Consider the following 22,622-nt stretch of genomic DNA (forward strand, 5'->3'; position numbering starts at 1 on the left):
CAATACACCTCCCTGGCCTGTACCATGTTCAGTAGCTTCACCCCTCTTCATCAAAATGAAAACATTTAAAGGACTAAGTGGAGGAAGAGATGCTACTGTATTGTACAACAGGAGCTATGCCCCACCGCATGTTATCATAGCAACAAAACCAGATAGTGCTTGTTTAAAGGAGGCTGGGCTGACCAAGCTGAGCTTTGGGTTAGTGAAAGTTGTTAAAGCATTGTAGGCAAATAATATGTATGTTCCCCGAGGAAGCTCATAGATGGAAGAACGTTTTTTTTCTTCCAAAAGCACACATTATCATTCTAACTCTAAACTAACACGACAGAACACACATTATCATTCTAACTCTAAACTAACACGACAGAACACACATTATCATTCTAACTCTAAACTAACACGACAGAACACACATTCTCATTCTAACTCTAAACTAACACGACAGAACATACATTATCATTCTAACTCTAAACTAACACGACAGAACACACATTATCATTCTAACTCTAAACTAACACGACAGAACACACATTATCATTCTAACTCTAAACTAACACGACAGAACACACATTCTCATACTAACTCTAAACTAACACGACAGAACACACATTATCATTCTAACTCTAAACTAACACGACAGAACACACATTCTCATACTAACTCTAAACTAACATGACAGAACACACATTATCATTCTAACTCTAAACTAACACGACAGAACACACATTATCATTCTAACTCTAAACTAACACGACAAAACACACATTATCATTCTAACTCTAAACTAACATGATAGAACACACATTATCATTCTAACTCTAAACTAACACGACAGAACACACATTATCTAACTAACACGACAGAACACACATTCTCATACTAACTCTAAACTAACACGACAGAACACACATTATCATTCTAACTCTAAACTAACACGACAAAACACACATTATCCTTCTAACTCTAAACTAACACGACAGAACACACATTCTCATACTAACTCTAAACTAACACGACAGAACACACATTATCATTCTAACTCTAAACTTATCCTTCTAAAAACTAACACGACAGAACACACATTACTCATAACTAACTCTAAACTAACACGACAGAACACACATTATCATTCTAACTCTAAACTAACAACACGACAGAACACACATTATCATTCTAACTCTAAACTAACACGACAGAACACACATTATCATTCTAACTCTAAACTAACATGATAGAACACACATTATCATTCTAACTCTAAACTAACACGACAGAACACACATTATCATTCTAACTCTAAACTAACACGACAGAACACACATTATCATTCTAACTCTAAACTAACACGACAGAACACACATTATCATTCTAACTCTAAACTAACACGACAGAACACACATTATCATTCTAACTCTAAACTAACACGACAGAACACACATTATCATTCTAACTCTAAACTAACACGACAGAACACACATTATCATACTAACTCTAAACTAACACGACAGAACACACATTATCATTCTAACTCTAAACTAACACGACAGAACACACATTCTCATACTAACTCTAAACTAACATGACAGAACACACATTATCATTCTAACTCTAAACTAACACGACAGAACACACATTATCATTCTAACTCTAAACTAACACGACAAAACACACATTATCATTCTAACTCTAAACTAACATGATAGAACACACATTATCATTCTAACTCTAAACTAACACGACAGAACACACATTATCATTCTAACTCTAAACTAACACGACAGAACACACATTCTCATACTAACACGACAGAACACACATCATTCTAACTCTAAACTAACACGAAACTAACACGACAGAACACACATTATCATTCTAACTCTAAACTAACATGACAGAACACACATTATCATTCTAACTCTAAACTAACACGACAGAACACACATTATCATTCTAACTCTAAACTAACACGACAGAACACACATTCTCATACTAACTCTAAACTAACACGACAGAACACACATTATCATTCTAACTCTAAACTAACACGACAGAACACACATTATCATTCTAACTCTAAACTAACACGACAGAACACACATTATCTAACTTCTAACTTATCATTCTAACTCTAAACTAACTAACACGACAGAACACACATTATCATTCTAACTCTAAACTAACACGACAGACACACACATTCTCATACAACTCTAAACTAACTCATAAAAACTAACACGACAGAACACACATTCTCATACTAACTCTAAACTAACATGACAGAACACACATTATCATTCTAACTCTAAACTAACACGACAGAACACACATTATCATTCTAACTCTAAACTAACACGACAAAACACACATTATCATTCTAACTCTAAACTAACATGATAGAACACACATTATCATTCTAACTCTAAACTAACACGACAGAACACACATTATCATTCTAACTCTAAACTAACACGACAGAACACACATTCTCATACTAACTCTAAACTAACACGACAGAACACACATTATCATTCTAACTCTAAACTAACACGACAAAACACACATTATCCTTCTAACTCTAAACTAACACGACAGAACACACATTCTCATACTAACTCTAAACTAACACGACAGAACACACATTATCATTCTAACTCTAAACTAACACGACAAAACACACATTATCCTTCTAACTCTAAACTAACACGACAGAACACACACTCATACTAACTCTAAACTAACATGATAGAACACACATTATCATTCTAACTCTAAACTAACACGACAGAACACACACTCATACTAACTCTAAACTAACATGATAGAACACACATTATCATTCTAACTCTACACTAACACGACAGAACACACATTATCATTCTAACTCTAAACTAACACGACAGAACACACATTATCATTCTAACTCTAAACTAACATGATAGAACACACATTATCATTCTAACTCTAAACTAACACGACAGAACACACATTATCATTCTAACTCTAAACTAACACGACAGAACACACATTCTCATTCTAACTCTAAACTAACACGACAGAACATACATTATCATTCTAACTCTAAACTAACACGACAGAACACACATTATCATTCTAACTCTAAACTAACACGACAGAACACATTATCTCATACTAACTCTCATAACTAACAACATGACAGAACACACATTATCATTCTAACTCTAAACTAACACGACAGAACACACATCTAAACTAACACGACAGAACACACATTATCATTCTAACTCTAAACTAACACGACAGAACACACATTATCATTCTAACTCTAAACTAACACGACAGAACACACATTATCATTCTAACTCTAAACTAACACGACAGAACACACATTATCATTCTAACTCTAAACTAACACGACAGAACAGACACACTCTACTAACACGACAGAACACACACTCTAAACTCATGATAGAACACACATTATCATTCTAACTCTAAACTAACACGACAGAACAGACACTCATACTAACTCTAAACTAACATGATAGAACACACATTATCATTCTAACTCTACACTAACACGACAGAACACACATTATCATTCTAACTCTAAACTAACACGACAGAACACACATTATCATTCTAACTCTAAACTAACATGATAGAACACACATTATCATTCTAACTCTAAACTAACACGACAGAACACACATTATCATTCTAACTCTAAACTAACACGACAGAACACACATGCTCATACTAACTCTAAACTAACACGACAGAACACACATTATCATTCTAACTCTAAACTAACACGACAAAACACACATTATCCTTCTAACTCTAAACTAACACGACAGAACACACATTATCATTCTAACTCTAAACTAACACGACAGAACACACATTATCATTCTAACTCTAAACTAACACGACAGAACACACATTATCATTCTTACTCTACACTAACACGACAGAACACACACTCATACTAACTCTAAACTAACATGATAGAACACACATTATCATTCTAACTCTACACTAACACGACAGAACACACATCATACTAACTCTAAACTAACATGATAGAACACACATTATCATTCTAACTCTAAACTAACACGACAGAACACACATTCTCATACTAACTCTAAACTAACACGACAGAACCTACATTATCATTCTAACTCTAAACTAACATGATAGAACACACATTATCATTCTAACTCTAAACTAACACGACAGAACACACATTATCATTCTAACTCTAAACTAACACGACAGAACACACATTCTCATACTACCTCTAAACTAACACGACAGAACACACATTATCATTCTAACTCTAAACTAGCATTATAGAACACACATTATCATTCTAACTCTAAACTAACACGACAGAACACACACTCATACTAACTCTAAACTAACACGACAGAACACACATTATCATTCTAACTCTAAACTAACACGACAAAACACACATTATCCTTCTAACTCTAAACTAACACGACAGAACACACATTATCATTCTAACTCTAAACTAACACGACAGAACACACATTATCATTCTAACTCTAAACTAACACGACAGAACACACATTCTCATTCTAACTCTAAACTAACACGACAGAACACACATTATCATTCTAACTCTAAACTAACACGACAGAACACACATTATCATTCTAACTCTAAACTAACACGACAGAACACACATTCTCATACTACCTCTAAACTAACACGACAGAACACACATTATCATTCTAACTCTAAACTAGCATTATAGAACACACATTATCATTCTAACTCTAAACTAACACGACAGAACACACACTCATACTAACTCTAAACTAACATGATAGAACACACATTGTCATTCTAACTCTAAACTAACATGACAGAACACACATTATCATTCTAACTCTAAACTAACACGACAGAACACACATTATCATTCTAACTCTAAACTAACACGACAGAACACACATTCTCATACTAACTCCAAACTAACACGACAGAATACATATTCTCATACTAACTCTAAACTAACATGACAGAACACACATTCTCATACTAACTCTGCACCTAACACGACAGAACAGGGCTAAGGTTTCTCCACTGTACTCTACTGTACCAAAATCAATACCACCAGGGCCATTTTCTCTTCATTACAGCAGTTGATTCTGTCTATGTAAGCACTGCGGCGGCCAATTACAACCAATGAGTCACATTATGTTACTGTTTTACACCGCTGACATCACCTGACCTTACCATGGACATCTATTCAGCTAGAGTACAGTATAGATGACCATCTCCGCGATAACCATATCCTGTAGCGTGACATCAGTCAGAACATCCATTGATTATGGATCATGATCCACTTAATCCATACATATATACTGTCAATTAGAAAACAAGACCATCTACGTGACAGTTGAGGTCAAGGATGACTTTAATATACAGTCTTTTCATCGATCTTCTCCTGAGAAAACGTTACTCCTGGACGAATCTGTCTGTGTTTCCAAAGATGTAGGAGTTTAGACTTTACGGATGCACCGAGTTCTCCTCTCCGTGTCTTTATTGTCAGAACAACAGCGAGAGGAGCTCCCGTGTATAAATCCAGCGCACGTTAATCGAAATTTCTTTCCTTGGAAGTTAAACGGACAGTTTTATGTTTCTCTCCCAGCATTTACAGTGGGGAGATGTAGTACGATGGGCTACCTGGAACTTTTAATTAACTGCTTGTGAATATGGGGAATGGTAAATGATTCTGTCAGTTTGGGAAATTGAGTTCTTGATGTTTGAGGCACGACACTAGCCTTCCACACCGGCATTTCTATAATCCAATGAGGAGAGACAAATGGAGAAAAGGCAGGAGGGGATAGGTAGGACAAACAGAGTGGTTCTCTCTCTCGTCTCTCACCCCCGCCGACCGAACCGTACTCTCCTGAACGCACAATGATTACACACGGTGCAGGAGAATGGTTTATAAACCCGTCTGAAGCAGATTTATCTGGAACCCTGTCCCTGCAGGAGCTAGTAGGGCAAAAAGAGTGAGATTAAGGCCCTGTTGGTTGATTATGAGGTCACATTAAAAATGAAATACACAACACCAACATCGGGTCATTTACAGTATGGGGAGATGACATGTCATGCTCTACTGGTGATCCATCACACCTGCTGAACACCCTCAGGAGACAAGATGATGTATGAGACAATGAGACTAATATTATTCACATTGATTAGATATACTTCCGTCCCATATGATGAATTGATAGGTATTTCCTATCTCAACACTAAGGGCGCTAAGGGAGAACAATCCCCTCCAGCTGCTCTGAGTCTAAACCAAGACAAGACAAGACCAGGGCTGTCTACTGGGAAACTGTTGCATCATCTACTCCACAACTTCACCTCAGGTTGTGTCTCAAACGGCACCCTATTCCCTATATAGTGCAATACTTTTGACCAGGGCCCTTTTCAAAAGTAGTGCACTATATAGGGAATAGGGTGCCGTTTGGGATGCATTCTCAGTGCCTGGGAACAACACACGCTCCCTGTAACTCCGTGCTTCTCAGTTGTCAGGAGAAGTTATAACAATACTGTCGTGTATCACGTTGTATCTTCAGTAACAGCAGTAAGTGAATCTGATATGTTGAAGAAGGCTACATTTCCTAACTACAATGCCTTCGGAAAGTATTCAGACACCATGACTTTTTCCACATTTTATTACGTTACAGACTTATTCTAAAATGGATTAAATGAAAACAAATCCTCACCAATCTACACACAAAACCCCATAATGACAATGCAAAACTTTTTTTGTTGCAGATGTATTAAAAATAAAAAACAGAAACTCCTAATTTACATAAGTATTCAGACCCTTTGCTATGAGACTCGGAATTGAGATCAGGTGCATGCTGTCTCCATTGATCATCCTTGAGATGTTTCTACAACTTGATTGGAGTCCACCTGTGGTAAATAAAATTGATTGGACATGATTTGGAAAGGCACACCTGTCTAAGGTCCCACAGTTGAGAGTGCATGTCAGAGAAAAAACCAAGCCATGAGGTCGAAGGAATTGTCCGGAGAGCTCCGAGACAGGATTGTGTCGAGGCACAGATCTGTGGAAGGATACCAAAACATGTCTGCAGCATTGAAGGTCCCCAAGAACACAGTGGCCTCCATCATCTTTGGAACCACCAAGACTCTCCCTAGAGCTGGCCACCCGGACAAACTGAGCAATCGGAGGGGAGGGTCTTGGGAGGTGAGAGGTGACCAAGAACACAATTGTCACTCCGATAGAGCTCTAAAGTTCCTATATGGAGATAGGAGAACCTTCCAGAAGGACAACCATCTCTGCAGCACTACACCAATCAGGCCTTTATGGTAGCGTGGCCAGAGTAAAAGGCACATGACAGCCCGCTTGGAGTTTGCCAAAAGGCACCTAGAGACTCTCAGACCATTAGAAACAAGATTCTCTGCTCTGATGAAACCAAGATTGAACTCTTTGGCCTGAATGCCAAGCGTCACGTCTGAAGGAAACCTGGCACCATCCCTACGGTGAAGCATAGTGGTGGCAGCATCATGCTGTGGGGATGTTTTTCAGCGGCAGGGACTGGGAGACTAGTTAGGATCGAGGGAAAGATGAATGGAGCAATGTACAGAGAGATCCTTGATGAAAACCTGCCCCATAGCGCTCAGGACCTCAAACTGTGGCAAAGGTTCACCTTCCAACAAGACAATGACCCTAGGTACACAACCAAGGCAACGCAGGACTGGTTTTAGGACAAGTCTCTGAATGTCCTTGAATGGCCCAGCCAGAGCCCCGGACTTGAACCCGATCGAACATCTCTGGAGAGGCCTGAAAATATCTGTGCAGCGATGCTCCCCATTCAACTTGACAGAGCTTGAGAGGATCTGCAGAGAAGAATGGGAGAAACTCCCCAAATACAGGTGTGCCAAGCTTGTAGCGTCCTACCCAAGAAGACTCGAGGCTGTAATCGCTGCCAAAGGTGCTTCAACAAAGTACTAATCAAAGGTTCTGAATACTTATGTAAATGTGGTATTTCAGTTTTTTATTTTTTATAAATGAGCAAAAATGTCTAGAAACCTGTTATTGCTTTGTCATTATGAAGTATTGTGTGTAGATGGATGAGGGGGGGGAAACGATTTAATATATTTTAACGTAACAAAATGTGGAAAAAGTCAAGAGGTCTGAATACCTTCTGAATGCCCTGTAAATATCTCTGAGAAAAAGACAGACAGAAGGAGATAATGTCCATTCGTATCTGGTGACAGCCAAAGGCCCTTCTCAGGTTGGACACTGTCAACAAATCCCAAGTCTAAAACCATTGTTTTGTAGCTCAGTGAGTGCTGTATGTAAAGATCCTGGTGATTTTTGGCTTAAGTGTAAAACTCCATTCCACAGCTGGGGTAAGCTCCTGTCTGAGCCCATCTCTTTAGCAGGCTGCTGTTTCTGAGAGAATAGCCATCACTCAGCTTTCATCCTACTCTTCTCTCAGGATGGGCCACGGAGAGAAGGAGAGAGAGGAAGCCCTAGAGAGGAGGGAGAGGGAGCGGGAGAGGGAGAGATAAGAGAGACGTTCCCCTCTCTGTTCTGCCCACCACAGGGGCACGGGGCCCATTGACTCCTTCACCAGGTGGAGGCAGAGGCTTTAAAAGAGGAGATGACTGTAGTGAGAGAAAGAGAGAGATCTCTTCAAACCAATTCATTTCCCCACCTCTCCTCATCACTCTTTTTATACGTGTGAGCGAGAGAGAGGGAGCAGAGGGAAAAGCTGGTCTGGCTCTGAATCCCAGACACATTCAGTATTCTGTCTGCCACTGCTGCCTGCTCAGAAGCTAACATCAGTCAAATGTGATCTGCTTTGCCGATATACTGTATGCAGCAGAGATAGGAAAATACACACCAGATTCTCTCTAGTTAGAGGGAGAGTGCATGTCGGTGTGTATGTGCGCCACTGTGCGGTGAGCCAGAAGCAAGAGTGGGAGGCTGGAAGTGGTTGAACTAGAACCTAGGGGGTGGTGTCTCATCTGACAACCCAGGAACGAAGCTATGGCCAGGGAATAGCCTCAGTATGAGGAGAAAAGGCCATGGGGATCCCTACATGAACATCCATATAACACCTTAACATGAATGGCCATCTAGATGACATGCAGTACCAGTGAAAAGTTAAAACCCTACTCATTCATTTTTCTTTATTTTCACTATTTTCTACATGGTAGAATAATAGTGAAGACATCACAACTATGCAATAACACATGTGGAATCATGTAGTAACAAAAAAGTGTTAAACAAATCAAAATACATGTTATATTTGAGATTCTTCAAAGTGGCCACCCTTTCCCTTGATGAGAGCTTTGCACACTCTTGGCTTTCTCTCAACCAGCTTCATGAGGTAGTCACCTGGAATGCATTTCAATTAACGTGTGCTTTGTTAAATTTCAAGAACTTTCAGCGTTTCTTGAAGTGCAGTTGCAAAAACCATCAAGCGCTTTGATGAAACTGGCTCTCATGAGGACCGCCACAGAAAAGGAAGACCCAGAGTTACCTCTGCTGCAGAGGATAAGTTCATTACAGTTACCAGCTTCAGAAATTGCAGCCCAAATAAATGCTTCACAGAGTTCAAGTAACAGACACATCTTTCCCTTGAAAAAGATCCATGCTCATCAACTGATCAGAAGAGATTGCGTGAATCAGGCCTTCATGGTTGAATTGCTGCAAAGAAACCACTACTAAAGGACACCAATAATAAGAAGAGACTTGCTTGGGCCAAGAAACACATCAATGGACATTAGACCGGTGGAAAGCTGTCTGATGAGTCTAAATTCCAACCGCTGTGTCTTTGTGAGACGCAGAGTAGGTGAATGGATTATGATGATGATTTCTGCATGTGTGGTTCCTACCGTGAAGCATGGAGGAGGATGTGTGATGGTGTGGGGGTGCTTTGCTGGTGACACTGTCTGTGATTTATTTAGAATTCAAGGCACACTTAACCAGCATGGCTACCACAGCATTCTGCAGCAATACGACATCCCATCTGGTTTGCGCCTAGTGGAACTATCATTTGTTTTTCAAAAGGACAATGACCCAAAACACACCTCTAGGCTGTGTAAGGGGTATTTTACCAAGAAGGAGGAGTGATGGAGTGCTGCATCAGATGACATGGCCTCCACAATCACCAGACCTCAACCCAATTGAGATGGTTTGGGATGAGTTGGACCGCAGTTTTGATGTCTTCACTATTATTCTGTAGAAAATAGTACAAAATAAAGAAAAACCCTTGAATGAGTAGGTGTGTCCAAACTTTTGACTGGTACTGTAGGTGATGTACCAGTGGGCCATCCATGCTCATCTATAATACACAGCCGTGCGTTAATAAATCCTAGGACCAGTGGTGATGGAAGTCACACATAATGGTAATCATATTTATAAGACAAAACCATGTAGACTATGAGATGTTTCCTCTTGCTCTGCTGTGGCCAGTGTAGTAAGGGAATGTGTGTGTGTTTTCCCGCACACTGTTGGTGATTGGGGAGAAGTGTAGGGCACAGGGTCAGGTTCTCTGGGACCGGGGATAGCTTCAGTACTATATACAGTAACTAAGTGGAGTCAGTGTGCTAATGGTCCTCTGCTCCAGCAGAGCAGTAGAGCAGCTAGGCTCAGTAGTCCCCGACTCCTCCCAGCTAACACAGCTACACCACAGAGGACATAACTACTGCAGCCACCCAGGGAAAGACCTCCCTTCACACACTACCTAAACCTCAAAGCATTGCTGAATGTGTGTATCGGCCACTTCTTAAAATCTGTTTCCCTCTATAGGGTTGAATGTTGGGTATTGTTAAAGAGTCTGTAAAAGACATGTCCCGTGTATTGGTTGTGTCCAGGGTTGAGCTCTGGCTGTGGTGGAGACAGAGCGTGAGAGAGAGAGAGAGAGAGAGAGAGAGAGAGAGAGAGAGAGAGAGAGAGAGAGAGAGAGAGAGAGAGAGATTCATGTTTAACATCGCTGCTTGGACTTGCCGTGTAGTGATCGAACTCTATGTCAAGGCCACTCAAATGGAATCCATTTGTATCAATTACAGCCCATCTTTCCTTTAAAGATTTAGACACATGGAAGTCGATTAGCTGTAATTGCTGGGAAACTGCAGCGAGTCAAACAAAAGGGTGTGTGTCTGTGCTGGAGCTATGGCACTGTAGTGGCCGTTACGGTAGCAGAGATAACATGAGACAGTAACATCATCTAACACTGCATTTCCACTGGATCTCTTATCACTCTCTATCTGTAGGAAGGTTACTGTAAAGCTACTGTAAAGTGTCACAGATAGAGAGAGGGTGGTCAGTAGCTGGGGAAATAACATTTCTGCATCTGAATATAGGCCAGACAATGTACAGTACAGTACAGAGAGATACTATGTAGTACAGTAAAGTACAGTACAGAGAGAGATACTATGTAGTGTAGTACAGTACAGAGATATACTATATAGTACAGTACAGAGAGAGATACTATGTAGTACAGTACAGAAAGAGATACTATGCAGTACAGTACAGAAAGAGAAAATATGTAGCACAGTACAGTACAGAGAGAGATACTATGTAGTACAGTACAGAGAGAGATACTATGCAGTACAGTACAGAAAGAGATACTATGTAGTACAGTACAGTACAGAGAGACATACTATGTAGTACAGAGAGAGATACTATGTAGTAAAGTACAGAGAGAGATACTATGTAGTACAGAGAGAGATACTATGCAGTACAGTAAGAGATACTATGTAGTACAGTACAAAGAGAGATACTATGTAGTACAGTACAGAGAGATACTATGTAGTACAGTACAGAGAGAGATACTATGTAGTACAGTACAGTACAGAGAGAGATACTATGTAGTACAGTACAGAGAGAGATACTATTCAGTACAGTCCAGAGAGAGATACTATGCAGTACAATACAGAGAGAGATACTATTCAGTACAGTACAGAGAGAGATACTATGTAGTGTAGTACAGACAGAGAGAGATACTATGTAGTACAGCGAGAGATACTATGTAGTACAGTACAGAGAGTGATACTATGTAGTACAGAGATATATACTATGTAATACAGTACAGTACAGACAGTACAGAGATACTATGTAGTACAGAGAGAGATATTATATAGTACAGTACAGTACAGTACAGACTATGTAGTACAGAGATAGATACTATGTAGTACAGTACAGAAAGAGATACTTTGTAGTACAGTACAGTACAGACAGAAATACTATGTAGAAGAGAGAGAGATACTATGTAGTACAGTACAGAGAGAGGGACACTATGTAGTACAGAGACACTATGTAGTACAGTACAGAGAGAGTTACTATGTAGTACAGTACAGAAAGATATACTATGTAGTACAGTACAGCGAGAGATACTATGTAGTACAGTACAGAGAGAGGGACACTATGTAGTACAGAGACACTATGTAGTACAGTACAGAGAGAGATACTATGTAGTACAGTACAGAGAGAGATACTATGCAGTACAGTACAGAAAGAGATACTATGTAGTACAGTACAGTACAGAGATACATACTATGTAGTACAGAGAGAGATACTATGTAGTAAAGTACAGAGAGAGATACTATGTAGTACAGAGAGAGATACTATGCAGTACAGTAAGAGATACTATGTAGTACAGTACAAAGAGAGATACTATGTAGTACAGTACAGAGAGATACTATGTAGTACATTACAGAGAGAGATACTATGTAGTACAGTACAGTACAGAGAGAGATACTACGTAGTACATTACAGAGAGAGATACTATGTAGTACAGTACAGTACAGAGAGAGATACTATGTAGTACAATACAGAGAGAGATACTATTCAGTACAGTACAGAGAGAGATACTATGTAGTGTAGTACAGACAGAGAGAGATACTATGTAGTACAGTACAGAGAGATACTATGTAGTACAGTACAGAGATACTATGTAGTACAGAGATATGTAATACAGTACAGTACAGAGAGAGATACTATGTAGTACAGAGAGAGATATTATATAATACAGTACAGTACAGCGAGAGATACTATGTAGTACAGTACAGAAAGAGATACTATGTAGTACAGTACAGAGAGAGATACTATGTAGTACAGTACAGAGATAGTTACTATGTAGTACAGTACAGAGAGAGATACTATGTAGTACAGTACAGTACAGAGAGAGATACTATGTAGTACAATACAGAGAGAGATACTATTCAGTACAGTACAGAGAGAGATACTATGTAGTGTAGTACAGACAGAGAGAGATACTATGTAGTACAGAGAGAGATACTATGTAGTACAGTACAGAGAGAGATACTATGTAGTACTGAGAGATACTATATAGTACAGTACAGTACAGAGAGAGATACTATGTAGTACAGTACAGTACAGAGAGAGATACTATGTAGTACAGTACAGAGAGAGATACTATGCAGTACAGTACAGAGAGAGATACTATGTAGTGTAGTACAGTACAGAGAGTTACTATGTAGTACAGTACAGAGAGAGATACTATGTAGTACAGTACAGGTCAGAGAGAGATACTATGTAGTACAGTACAGAGAGAGATACTATGTAGTGTAGTACAGAGAGAGATACTATGTCAGTACAGTACAGAAAGAGATACTATGAAGTGTTGTACAGACAGAGAGAGATACTATGTAGTACAGAGAGAGATACTATGTAGTACAGTACAGAGAGAGATACTATGTAGTACAGAGAGATACTATGTAGTACTGAGAGATACTATATAGTACAGTACAGTACAGAGAGAGATACTATGTAGTACAGAGAGAGATACTATGTAGTACAGTACAGAAAGAGATACTATGAAGTACAGTACAGACAGAGAGAGAGATACTATGTAGTACAGTACAGAGAGATACTATGTAGTACAGTACAGAGAGAGATACTATGTAGTACAGACAGAGATACTATGTAGTACTGAGAGATACTATATAGTACAGTACAGTACAGTAGTACAGAGAGAGATACTATGCAGTACAGTACAGAAAGGTATACTATGTAGTACAGTACAGAGAGAGAGATACTATGTAGTACAGAGAGAGATACAATGTAGTACAGTACAGAGAAAGATACTATGTAGTACAGAGAGAGATACTATGCAGTACAGTACAGAAAGGTATACTATGTAGTACAGTACAGAGAGAGTTACTATGTAGTACAGTACAGAGAGAAATACTATCTAGTACAGTACAGGTCAGAGAGAGATACTATGTAGTACAGTACAGAGAGAGATACTATGCAGTACAGTACAGAGAGAGATACTATGCAGTACAGTACAGAGAGAAATACTATGTAGTGTAGTACAGTACAGATATATACTATATAGTACGGTACAGAGAGAGATACTATGTAGTACAGTACAGAGAGAGATACTATGCAGTACAGTACAGAGAGAGATACTATGTAGTACAGTACAGAGAGATACTATGTAGTACAGTACAGAGAGAGATACTATGTAGTACAGTACAGAGAGAGATACTATGTAGTACAGTACAGAGAGATACTATGTAGTACAGTACAGATAGTTACTATGTAGTACAGTACAGAGAGAGATACTATGTAGTACAGTACAGAGAGAGATACTATGTAGTACAGTACAGAGAGAGATACTATGCAGTACAGTACAGAGAGAGATACTATGTAGTACAGTACAGAGAGATACTATGTAGTACAGTACAGAGAGAGATACTATGTAGTACAGTACAGAGAGAGATACTATGTAGTACAGTACAAAGAGAGATACTATGTAGTACAGTACAGATAGTTACTATGTAGTACAGTACAGAGAGAGATACTATGTAGTACAGTACAGAGAGATACACTATGTAGTACACTACAGAGAGTTACTATGTAGTACAGTACAGAGAGAGATACTATGTAGTACAGTACAGAGAGAGATACTATGTAGTACAGTACAGAGAGAGAGATACTATGTAGTACAGTACAGATAGATACTATGTAGTACAGCACAGAGAGAGATACTATGTAGTACAGAGAGAGATAGTATGTAGTACAGAGAGATACACTATGTAGTGCAAAACAGAGAGATACTATGTAAAGCAGCAGTGTATCCCATAAGTACTCTCTCTGGGGATGCTATATGACTAATGCAGAGTTCTCATCTTGCTCTGTACATTTTCTGCCGTATAAATAAAACTGTCATGTTCAAATGCAGGAAGAAATCTTTCCCCTGGTGCAAGAGTAAAGGGCCTGTCCCCCATATGGAAGGAGATTCATATTCATGCTATCAATTAGGACACATGGAGGTGTACGGCACAGAGCGGGGGAGTGGGGGAGTGTAGAGCAGAATATACACACAGGCTGTACTGAATATACACCATGCACTCAGTCACATAACAGGCATTGTGCACCACACATTTTTATGGTTATTCTACCTCTCCTTTTTCCCCCTCATTTTCCGTTTTTCTCCTCCTCCTCTACCCCTCAAACGTGGAGGTTAAACGGCACTGGCTGATATTCCCCCGAGGACATGCGCCGCGTTTGTGGCAGAGGCCGTCACGCTTGGACGGAGCCTGCCTCCCCAATCATTTGATGGAAAATGGCTATTGATATTCAGTCATCAGTTTCTGGGGATGTCGGGGGTGGGGTGTGGTGGGGCTGCAGGCTTGGCGGCGTTATGATGGAGTGGACGGTAACCTTTCTGTCTGTCCCGTAAGTAAGGCCTTATCACGAAAAGGTATCTCTGTCACAGGGTGTCACAGAGACAGGCGGTGTCACAGAGTCAGGCAGTGTCACAGAGCCAGGCGGTATCACAGAGACAGGCGGTGTCACAGAGACAGGCAGTGTCACAGAGCCTGGTGGTATCACAGATACAAGCAGTGTCAAAGAGCCAGGCGGTATCACAGAGACAGGCGGTGTCACAGAGACAGGCGGTATCACAGAGACAGGCAGTGTCACAGAGCCAGGCGGTGTCACAGAGACAGGCAGTGTCACAGAGCCAGGCGGTATCACAAAGCCAGGCAGTGTTACAAAGCCAGGCAGTGTTACAGAGCCAGGCGGTGGCACATAGCCAGGCGGTGTCACAGAGTCAGGCGGTGTCACAGAGCCAGGCGGTGTCACAGAGCCAGGCGGTGTCACAGAGCCAGGCGGTGTCAAAGAGCTTGACAGTCCTTACTTCTGTCACCTCATGTCACTATGCCTCAGAGCAGCCAGGAGACATAAACACACACATACAGCTCTGCTCTGACATATATTAATGTAATACTGCATAGCCATCAAGAGAAGGGCCGGGAGGAGAGGGTGAGGGGGGCTGAAGGGAGAGGGAGAGAGGGCCACGGGGTGTTAAATAGCAATCCAGAGGAGTGAGAGGGGCATTTTGAAGAAGCCGCTTCAATTTAAACCACCGAGATGAATCCTTAGCGGTAAGCCTTGGTGGTCCCTAATCTCGCATCACCCTTCTAACCAATTCCATCTATTCTATTCTGATAAAGAGAGAGAGGCTGGGAAGGGGAGGAAGAATAGAGGGGTGGTGGGGGGAGCCCCCAGTAATGATGGAGGAAACGCCTTTAATGAGTGTTCAAGAGGAGGCCCTCCAATTAGAGCTTAGGGGAGAAACCACATGAAAGAACAGAGAGATCAGGGAGAAAAGGAGAAAGAGAAGACGGTACAAATAACTGGGGAAGAGGGGAGATTTCTCTTTCCGCTGGTGATTTGGTTAAGAGGGGGATTTGGACACTAATTCCATCAATGGGGATCACAGAGAGATCCCCTTTCCGTTGCCTGTGATGAGGGGTGCTGACTGGGGGAGGAACATTTGTGAGGGGAGCGGGGGTTGGGCAGGGGGGCTGGCTCAGTGCTAGAAATCAAACGGAAGCAATCACAAAGAGTGGCTGGAGTGTCTGACACAGAAAAACCCCACACAAACACACATGCGCACTTAACGTATACGATTGTGTAAATGTGAGTGTTTGTTGGTGGTAGTGTGTTTTTACACACAGCGAGTGTGTGTGCCAAGCTTGTACCTGTTTGTCTGTGAGGGCATAGATGTGCTGGTGGTCTGGGCTGAAGAGCAGGTCTCTGTGGATGGGACTCCCCTCGCTCACCGTCACGTTCTCATACAGTATGGCAGGTTGGTTGACAGAGTTCACCAGGATCTGAAACACACAATAGTCGTTAGTACATTTACAGCACAGGACAGCTGTCAGTTCAGTAAAGTTACAGTCCATACTGTACATATGTTATAGGGAGAAGGCAGAGCAGGTAGAAAGTGAAGTATGGCAGGTAGTCTCTGTAATGGTGAGACTTGTCAAATGAAAGTGGATTGTGTGTAATGTTAGTGACAGAATGACAGAGCACTGTGGAGCATCTCAGCCACAACATAAAGGAAACCAAAGGCCTCTGTAAATCTGACAGTCCATTCCTGCTCCACAACCATAAATCATCAGACAACTCCACACGCTGCTGCTGTTGTTGCTGCACTCTGCACCCCAAACTACAGAGAGAGAAAACTCTCCTCTCTTTCTCACACACACACACACACACACACACACGCGCGCACGCGCACGCACACACACACACACACACACACACACACACATACACACTCAAGCTCTCTCTCCTCTCAAACACACACACAAACAAATGCACAGACACACACATACCCTGTCCTGACCTATTGTTCCATTTCTGCACAACTAAGTCTCAGTTTGTCCGTGTTGTTATTATGACAAAATAATGATCTGAGCATTGTAATGGCTGATGCATAAGAATGACCTACGTCGAACCAGGTACTCAAAATACCAAAACAAAGGTCAAATACATATTCAACTATTCTGCCTCCAGAAATGCCTCCCTGTACAGTAGAAGCTCTTTGTATAATAATAATCATCAGAGTTGTGTTGCCCTTTCATGTGTTTGACTGGTTGCCAGGGGCTAGCAGCAGGAGCAGCAGCAGCTATTACTGACTGTATTTACTGTTGGGTTTGTCCTTAGAGTGCAACAGCCTGCCAGTCTCCTTCCTGAGTCTGTTATGTCCCACTGGAGACCTGCCTGCCTGGCTATAGCTATCATCACCAGACACTGCAGTCTCCCTGCTCAGGGTCTAGTGGATAATACAGGCATTTAGCTAACACACAGCACTGGGTCTTTCTACCCCTCTTTTAAGGGGAAGGCTTGGTTAGGAGAGACTAATGTGCTAAATCAACTGGTACTTGGACAATAACAACAGCTGCCACCCCCCACACACACCATTTGATGTTGATGTGAGGTCGGGGGAGTGTGACCTCCCCGTTCCCTTGTATTTCAGGCTCTAATGATGTACTCGGTCCACGTCCCAGGTCAGCTTGATTAATGGCCTGCCTTCTCTCTACCACTCTGCCTGGGCACCAGGGAGGATATTACCTGGCTGGGCCCGATGACACCAGTACTACCATCATCTCCACCAGACCCAGACCCGGAGCCCCACCCCACCACAAAAAAAACGGAAAAAAAAACACCTCACGGCACAACGTGGACTGAGTAAGGGACACGCACACACACTCTAACACACTCACTCTACACACACACATTGTAATATTGTAGTATTTTATTGTACATTTGTAATAATAGAGTAATAATGTGTCACGACGTGGCCTTTTGGGTGTATATCGTGAACCCCCCCCTTCTCCCTCACTTTCTCTCCCACATCAGGTTTTACAACGGTCATAAATACCTGGTAGAAACTGCCATGCAGTACTGAGAGAGAGAGTCTAGCAGAATAAGAGCTTCTCTTTGTTCAAAACTCCTAATCCCCAAAATGGGAGAACTAAAAAATATTTCTATTTTTGAGAATGTGGGAATGGTCCGTGGACACTTAAGGGACAGTCATGACGAGTGTGTTTCATTTGGTGATCTCATGAAGGACAGGAAACACACATAACTGTATCTCTTAAAGTGGACATTTCCCAGCTGTTTACATCTAAATATTGTGAAAATATATGATTGAATATGAAACTATTTGTGAGAAGATGTAATGTCACGTTGGCCTTCTAAACGAGATACTTGTTTAGTTATAAAGTTTTAACTAGTCAGTGGCCACACCCCCGTGAGCCCAGACATTACATCAGGCGTCATAGAACCGCCCCTTTTTCCACAGAGTATAAAACCCACTTCCTACAAAATGTACATTAAGTCAGAGAACGCCAGGACAGAGTGGCTACAATTCTATAGATCATTAGACCATACAGCTAAAGTTTTGGCTACACAGCTGGAAATGGTTAAACTCTGGGACTATCGATCACTACAGAATAAGAGCAAATCTTAGACATATAATTACTAGTCTGCAGCTAGAAATTACGTAAGTCTAGTACGAGAATACCGACAACCAAGGAAGCATCTATTCTAGAACATGGTACGCCTGACATATCCATTACAACAGACACTATCCAGAGCCGCAGAGAAAGCTACAACTACTAAAGACATTGTGATTTATGGGGAAGTTAACCAGAGAATCTCTGATGAACTGACTCTCCAGCAGACTGAACGGCAATTCCAAAAACGACATACGGTTGTAAATATATACATTGCAATTAATCTCGAATGAGCGGCCGTTCAAGTGCAAAGGATTAGCATTTCAATTAATATAATTAAACTGTTGTAATGAATCCATTTTGTCTTTCCTGCTCTTTCTCAGTCCCCACCCCTTTCCTTTGTCTACCAAGCTGTCATATCGACTTCGTCCTCTAGGGACTTTTCCTTTGTATCATGTAGTAACCCAAATATGTACTATTTGTTTGTTATATAATTCTGTGTGATTATTAAGTTAGTTAGTAAATAAATAATTAAGCCAATTTGTATATCACTGATTCATGATTTAGGATAGGGTTCGTGCAGATATCTAAGGGTTTGTGACGGTATTAATAATTAATTCATAGAAGACTAATTAATCAGATATTAAAATATCTGAAGAGTTGTTTTCGGAAAATTACAACTCTATAAATCTCAACATTTTTCATGGTGCCCCGACTTTCAAGTTAATTAATGTTTACATGATTAGTTTAATCACGTAATAATTCAACCTAGAGAACTGATTTGATATAAATGAGTATTCACATTTAATGATAGTTCAGACACAATAAATGTAATAATGTCTTGTACAATGTATTGTTTTATTTATGATGCAGGCTGTTGTTTTGTTGAGCTGTAATTGTTTTATTTATTATGTACACTGTTGTTTTGTTGAGCTGTAATTGTTTTATTCCTGTTTGGACCACAGGAAGAGTAGCTGCTGTCTTGGAAGCTAACGGGGTTCCCAATAAATACTAAATACTAATAGAAGGGGGCTTCGACTGGGAGGGTAGGAGAGAGGAGGAGAGCGGAGGAGACCCCCCCAGCTCCCGCCCCGTCTAACGACTTCCAAAGGCCTTCTGACATCAGTCAGCCTGCTCTTAGTTTTAGGAAGGTGTCCTGCCCTGAAGCTTGTATCACAGTACAGCACAGAGAAGTGATGTGGATCAAGTGGTTCAGGAGGAAAGCCTGAGCAGCATGACCATCAGGCCGTATGGTCTCAAACTCCAGTCTCCCCAACAACTGTGTAGTGTGTAGCATCCTCCAGAGGGGCATCCTCCAGAGGGGCACCACAGTCAGGGGTCATCCAGTAGACTGGAGGAAGAAGGCTGAAGGGGATGATAAAAAGGCTAGCAGGCCTGTGATTTGTGGTAGTGTGGCTCCCTCCCTCTACCTATAGGACGAGTCTCATTTAAGAGCTAACGGGCCAACACCGATAATACCAAGGACACTGCATCCTATCTCTCCCTCCTGCTCTTTCTCTCCCTCTCTTCACTCTCTTCCAGAGAGAGGCTACCAAACTAGGATCAGCAAATACTCTTCAGGAGAAGTAGGGAGAGGGGGAATAAATGAGGAAACTTAAGGCACCTCTTTCCTCGCCCCTGATTCATACTGTACTCCGTCTGCACTAACCTACTCAAACTTTTCACTCTGTTACTAGCAGCCTAAGGTAAGACACGGGGTGGGGGCATATGCATTTATGTAAACAACAGCTGTCTACATACCACCACAGACAGAGGTGGGCACTAAATCCGCATTCAATGAGCTGTATTCCGCTATAAGCAAACAGGAAAATGCTCATCCAGAGGCGGCGCTCCTAGTGGCCGGTGACATTAATGCAGGGAAACTTAAATCAGTTTTACCTAATTTCTATCAGCATGTTAAATGTGCAATCAGAGGGACAACAATTCTAGACCACCTTTACTCCACAAAGCTCTCCCTTGCCCTCCATTAGGCAAATCTGACAATAACTCTATCCTCCTGATTCCAAGCTAAATTAAAGCAGGAAGCACCAGTGATTCGGTCTATAAAAAGTGGTCAGATGAAGCAGATGCTAAACTCCAGGACTGTTTTCCTAGCACAGACTGGAATATGTTCCGGGATTCTTCCGATGGCATTGAGGAGTACAATATAATCCTCACTGGCTTCATCAATAAGTGCATCGAGGATGTCGTCCCCACAGTGACTGTACGTACATACCCCAACCAGAAGCCATGGATTACAGGCAACATTCGCACTGTGCTAAAGGGTAGAGCTGTCGCTTTCAATGAGCGGGACTCTAACCCACAAGCCTATAAGAAATCCCACTATGCCCTCCGAAGAACCATCAAACAGGGAAAACATCAATACAGGACTAAGATTGAATCGTACTACACCGGCTCCAACGCTCGTCTGATGAGGCAGGGCTTGCAAACTATTACAGACTACAAAAGGAAGCACAGCAGAGAGCTGCCCAGTGACACGACCCTACCAGACAAGCTAAACAACTTCTATGCTCGCTTCAAGGCAAGATACACTGAAACATGCATGAGAGCATCAACTGTTTCAGATGACTGTGTGATCACGCTCTCCGCAGCCGATGTGAGTAAGACCTTTAAACAGATCAACATTCACAAGGCTTCTGGGCCAGATGGATTACCAGGACGTGTACTCCGAGCATGCGCTGACCAACTGGCAAATGTCTCCACTGACATTTTCAACCTCTCCTTGTCTGAGTCTGTAATACCAACATGTTTCAAGCAGACCACCATAGTCCCTGTGCCCAAGAACACTAAGGTAACCTGCCTAAATGACTACCGACCCGTAGCCATGAATCTGTAGCCATGAAATGCTTTGAAAGGCTGGTTATGGCTCACATCAACACCATTATCCCAGAAACCATAGACAGACTCCAATCTGCATTCGTTCAACACCATAGTGCCCTCAAAGCTCATCACTAAGCTAAGGACCCTGAGTTTAAACACCTCCCTCTGCAACTGGATCCTGGACTTCCTGACGGGCCACCCCCAGGTGGAAAGTGTAGGTAACAACATATCCGCCTCGCTGATCCTTAACATGGGGGCCCCTCAGTCCCCTCCTGTACTCCCTGTTCACTCATGACTGCATGGCCAGGCACGACTCCAACACCATCATTAAGTTTGCCGATGACACAACAGTGGTAAGCCTAATCACAGACAACGATGAGACAGTCTTTAGGGAGGTGGTCAGAGACCTGACCATGTGGTGCAAGGACAACAACCTCTCCTTCAACGTGAGACTGAAAAGATTTGGCATTGGTCCTCAGATC

The 22,622-nt window shown here is 41.4% G+C and overlaps 1 protein-coding gene across 2 annotated transcripts in view; it reads right to left on the bottom strand.

The window, feature by feature from the left end:
- The window catches only part of LOC139416600 (plexin-A1-like), a 281,448-nt gene that overhangs the window by 105,532 nt on the left and 153,294 nt on the right, over positions 1 to 22,622 (bottom strand). For both annotated transcript variants that reach the window (XM_071165454.1, XM_071165455.1), the window contains exon 4: positions 17,035 to 17,166. In XM_071165454.1, coding sequence (XP_071021555.1) covers positions 17,035 to 17,166 — 132 coding nt within the window. The remainder of the gene's footprint in view (positions 1 to 17,034; positions 17,167 to 22,622) is intronic.

The sequence above is a fragment of the Oncorhynchus clarkii genome, chromosome 9, assembly GCF_045791955.1.
Source record: "Oncorhynchus clarkii lewisi isolate Uvic-CL-2024 chromosome 9, UVic_Ocla_1.0, whole genome shotgun sequence".
In the NCBI taxonomy this organism is placed as follows: domain Eukaryota; kingdom Metazoa; phylum Chordata; class Actinopteri; order Salmoniformes; family Salmonidae; genus Oncorhynchus; species Oncorhynchus clarkii.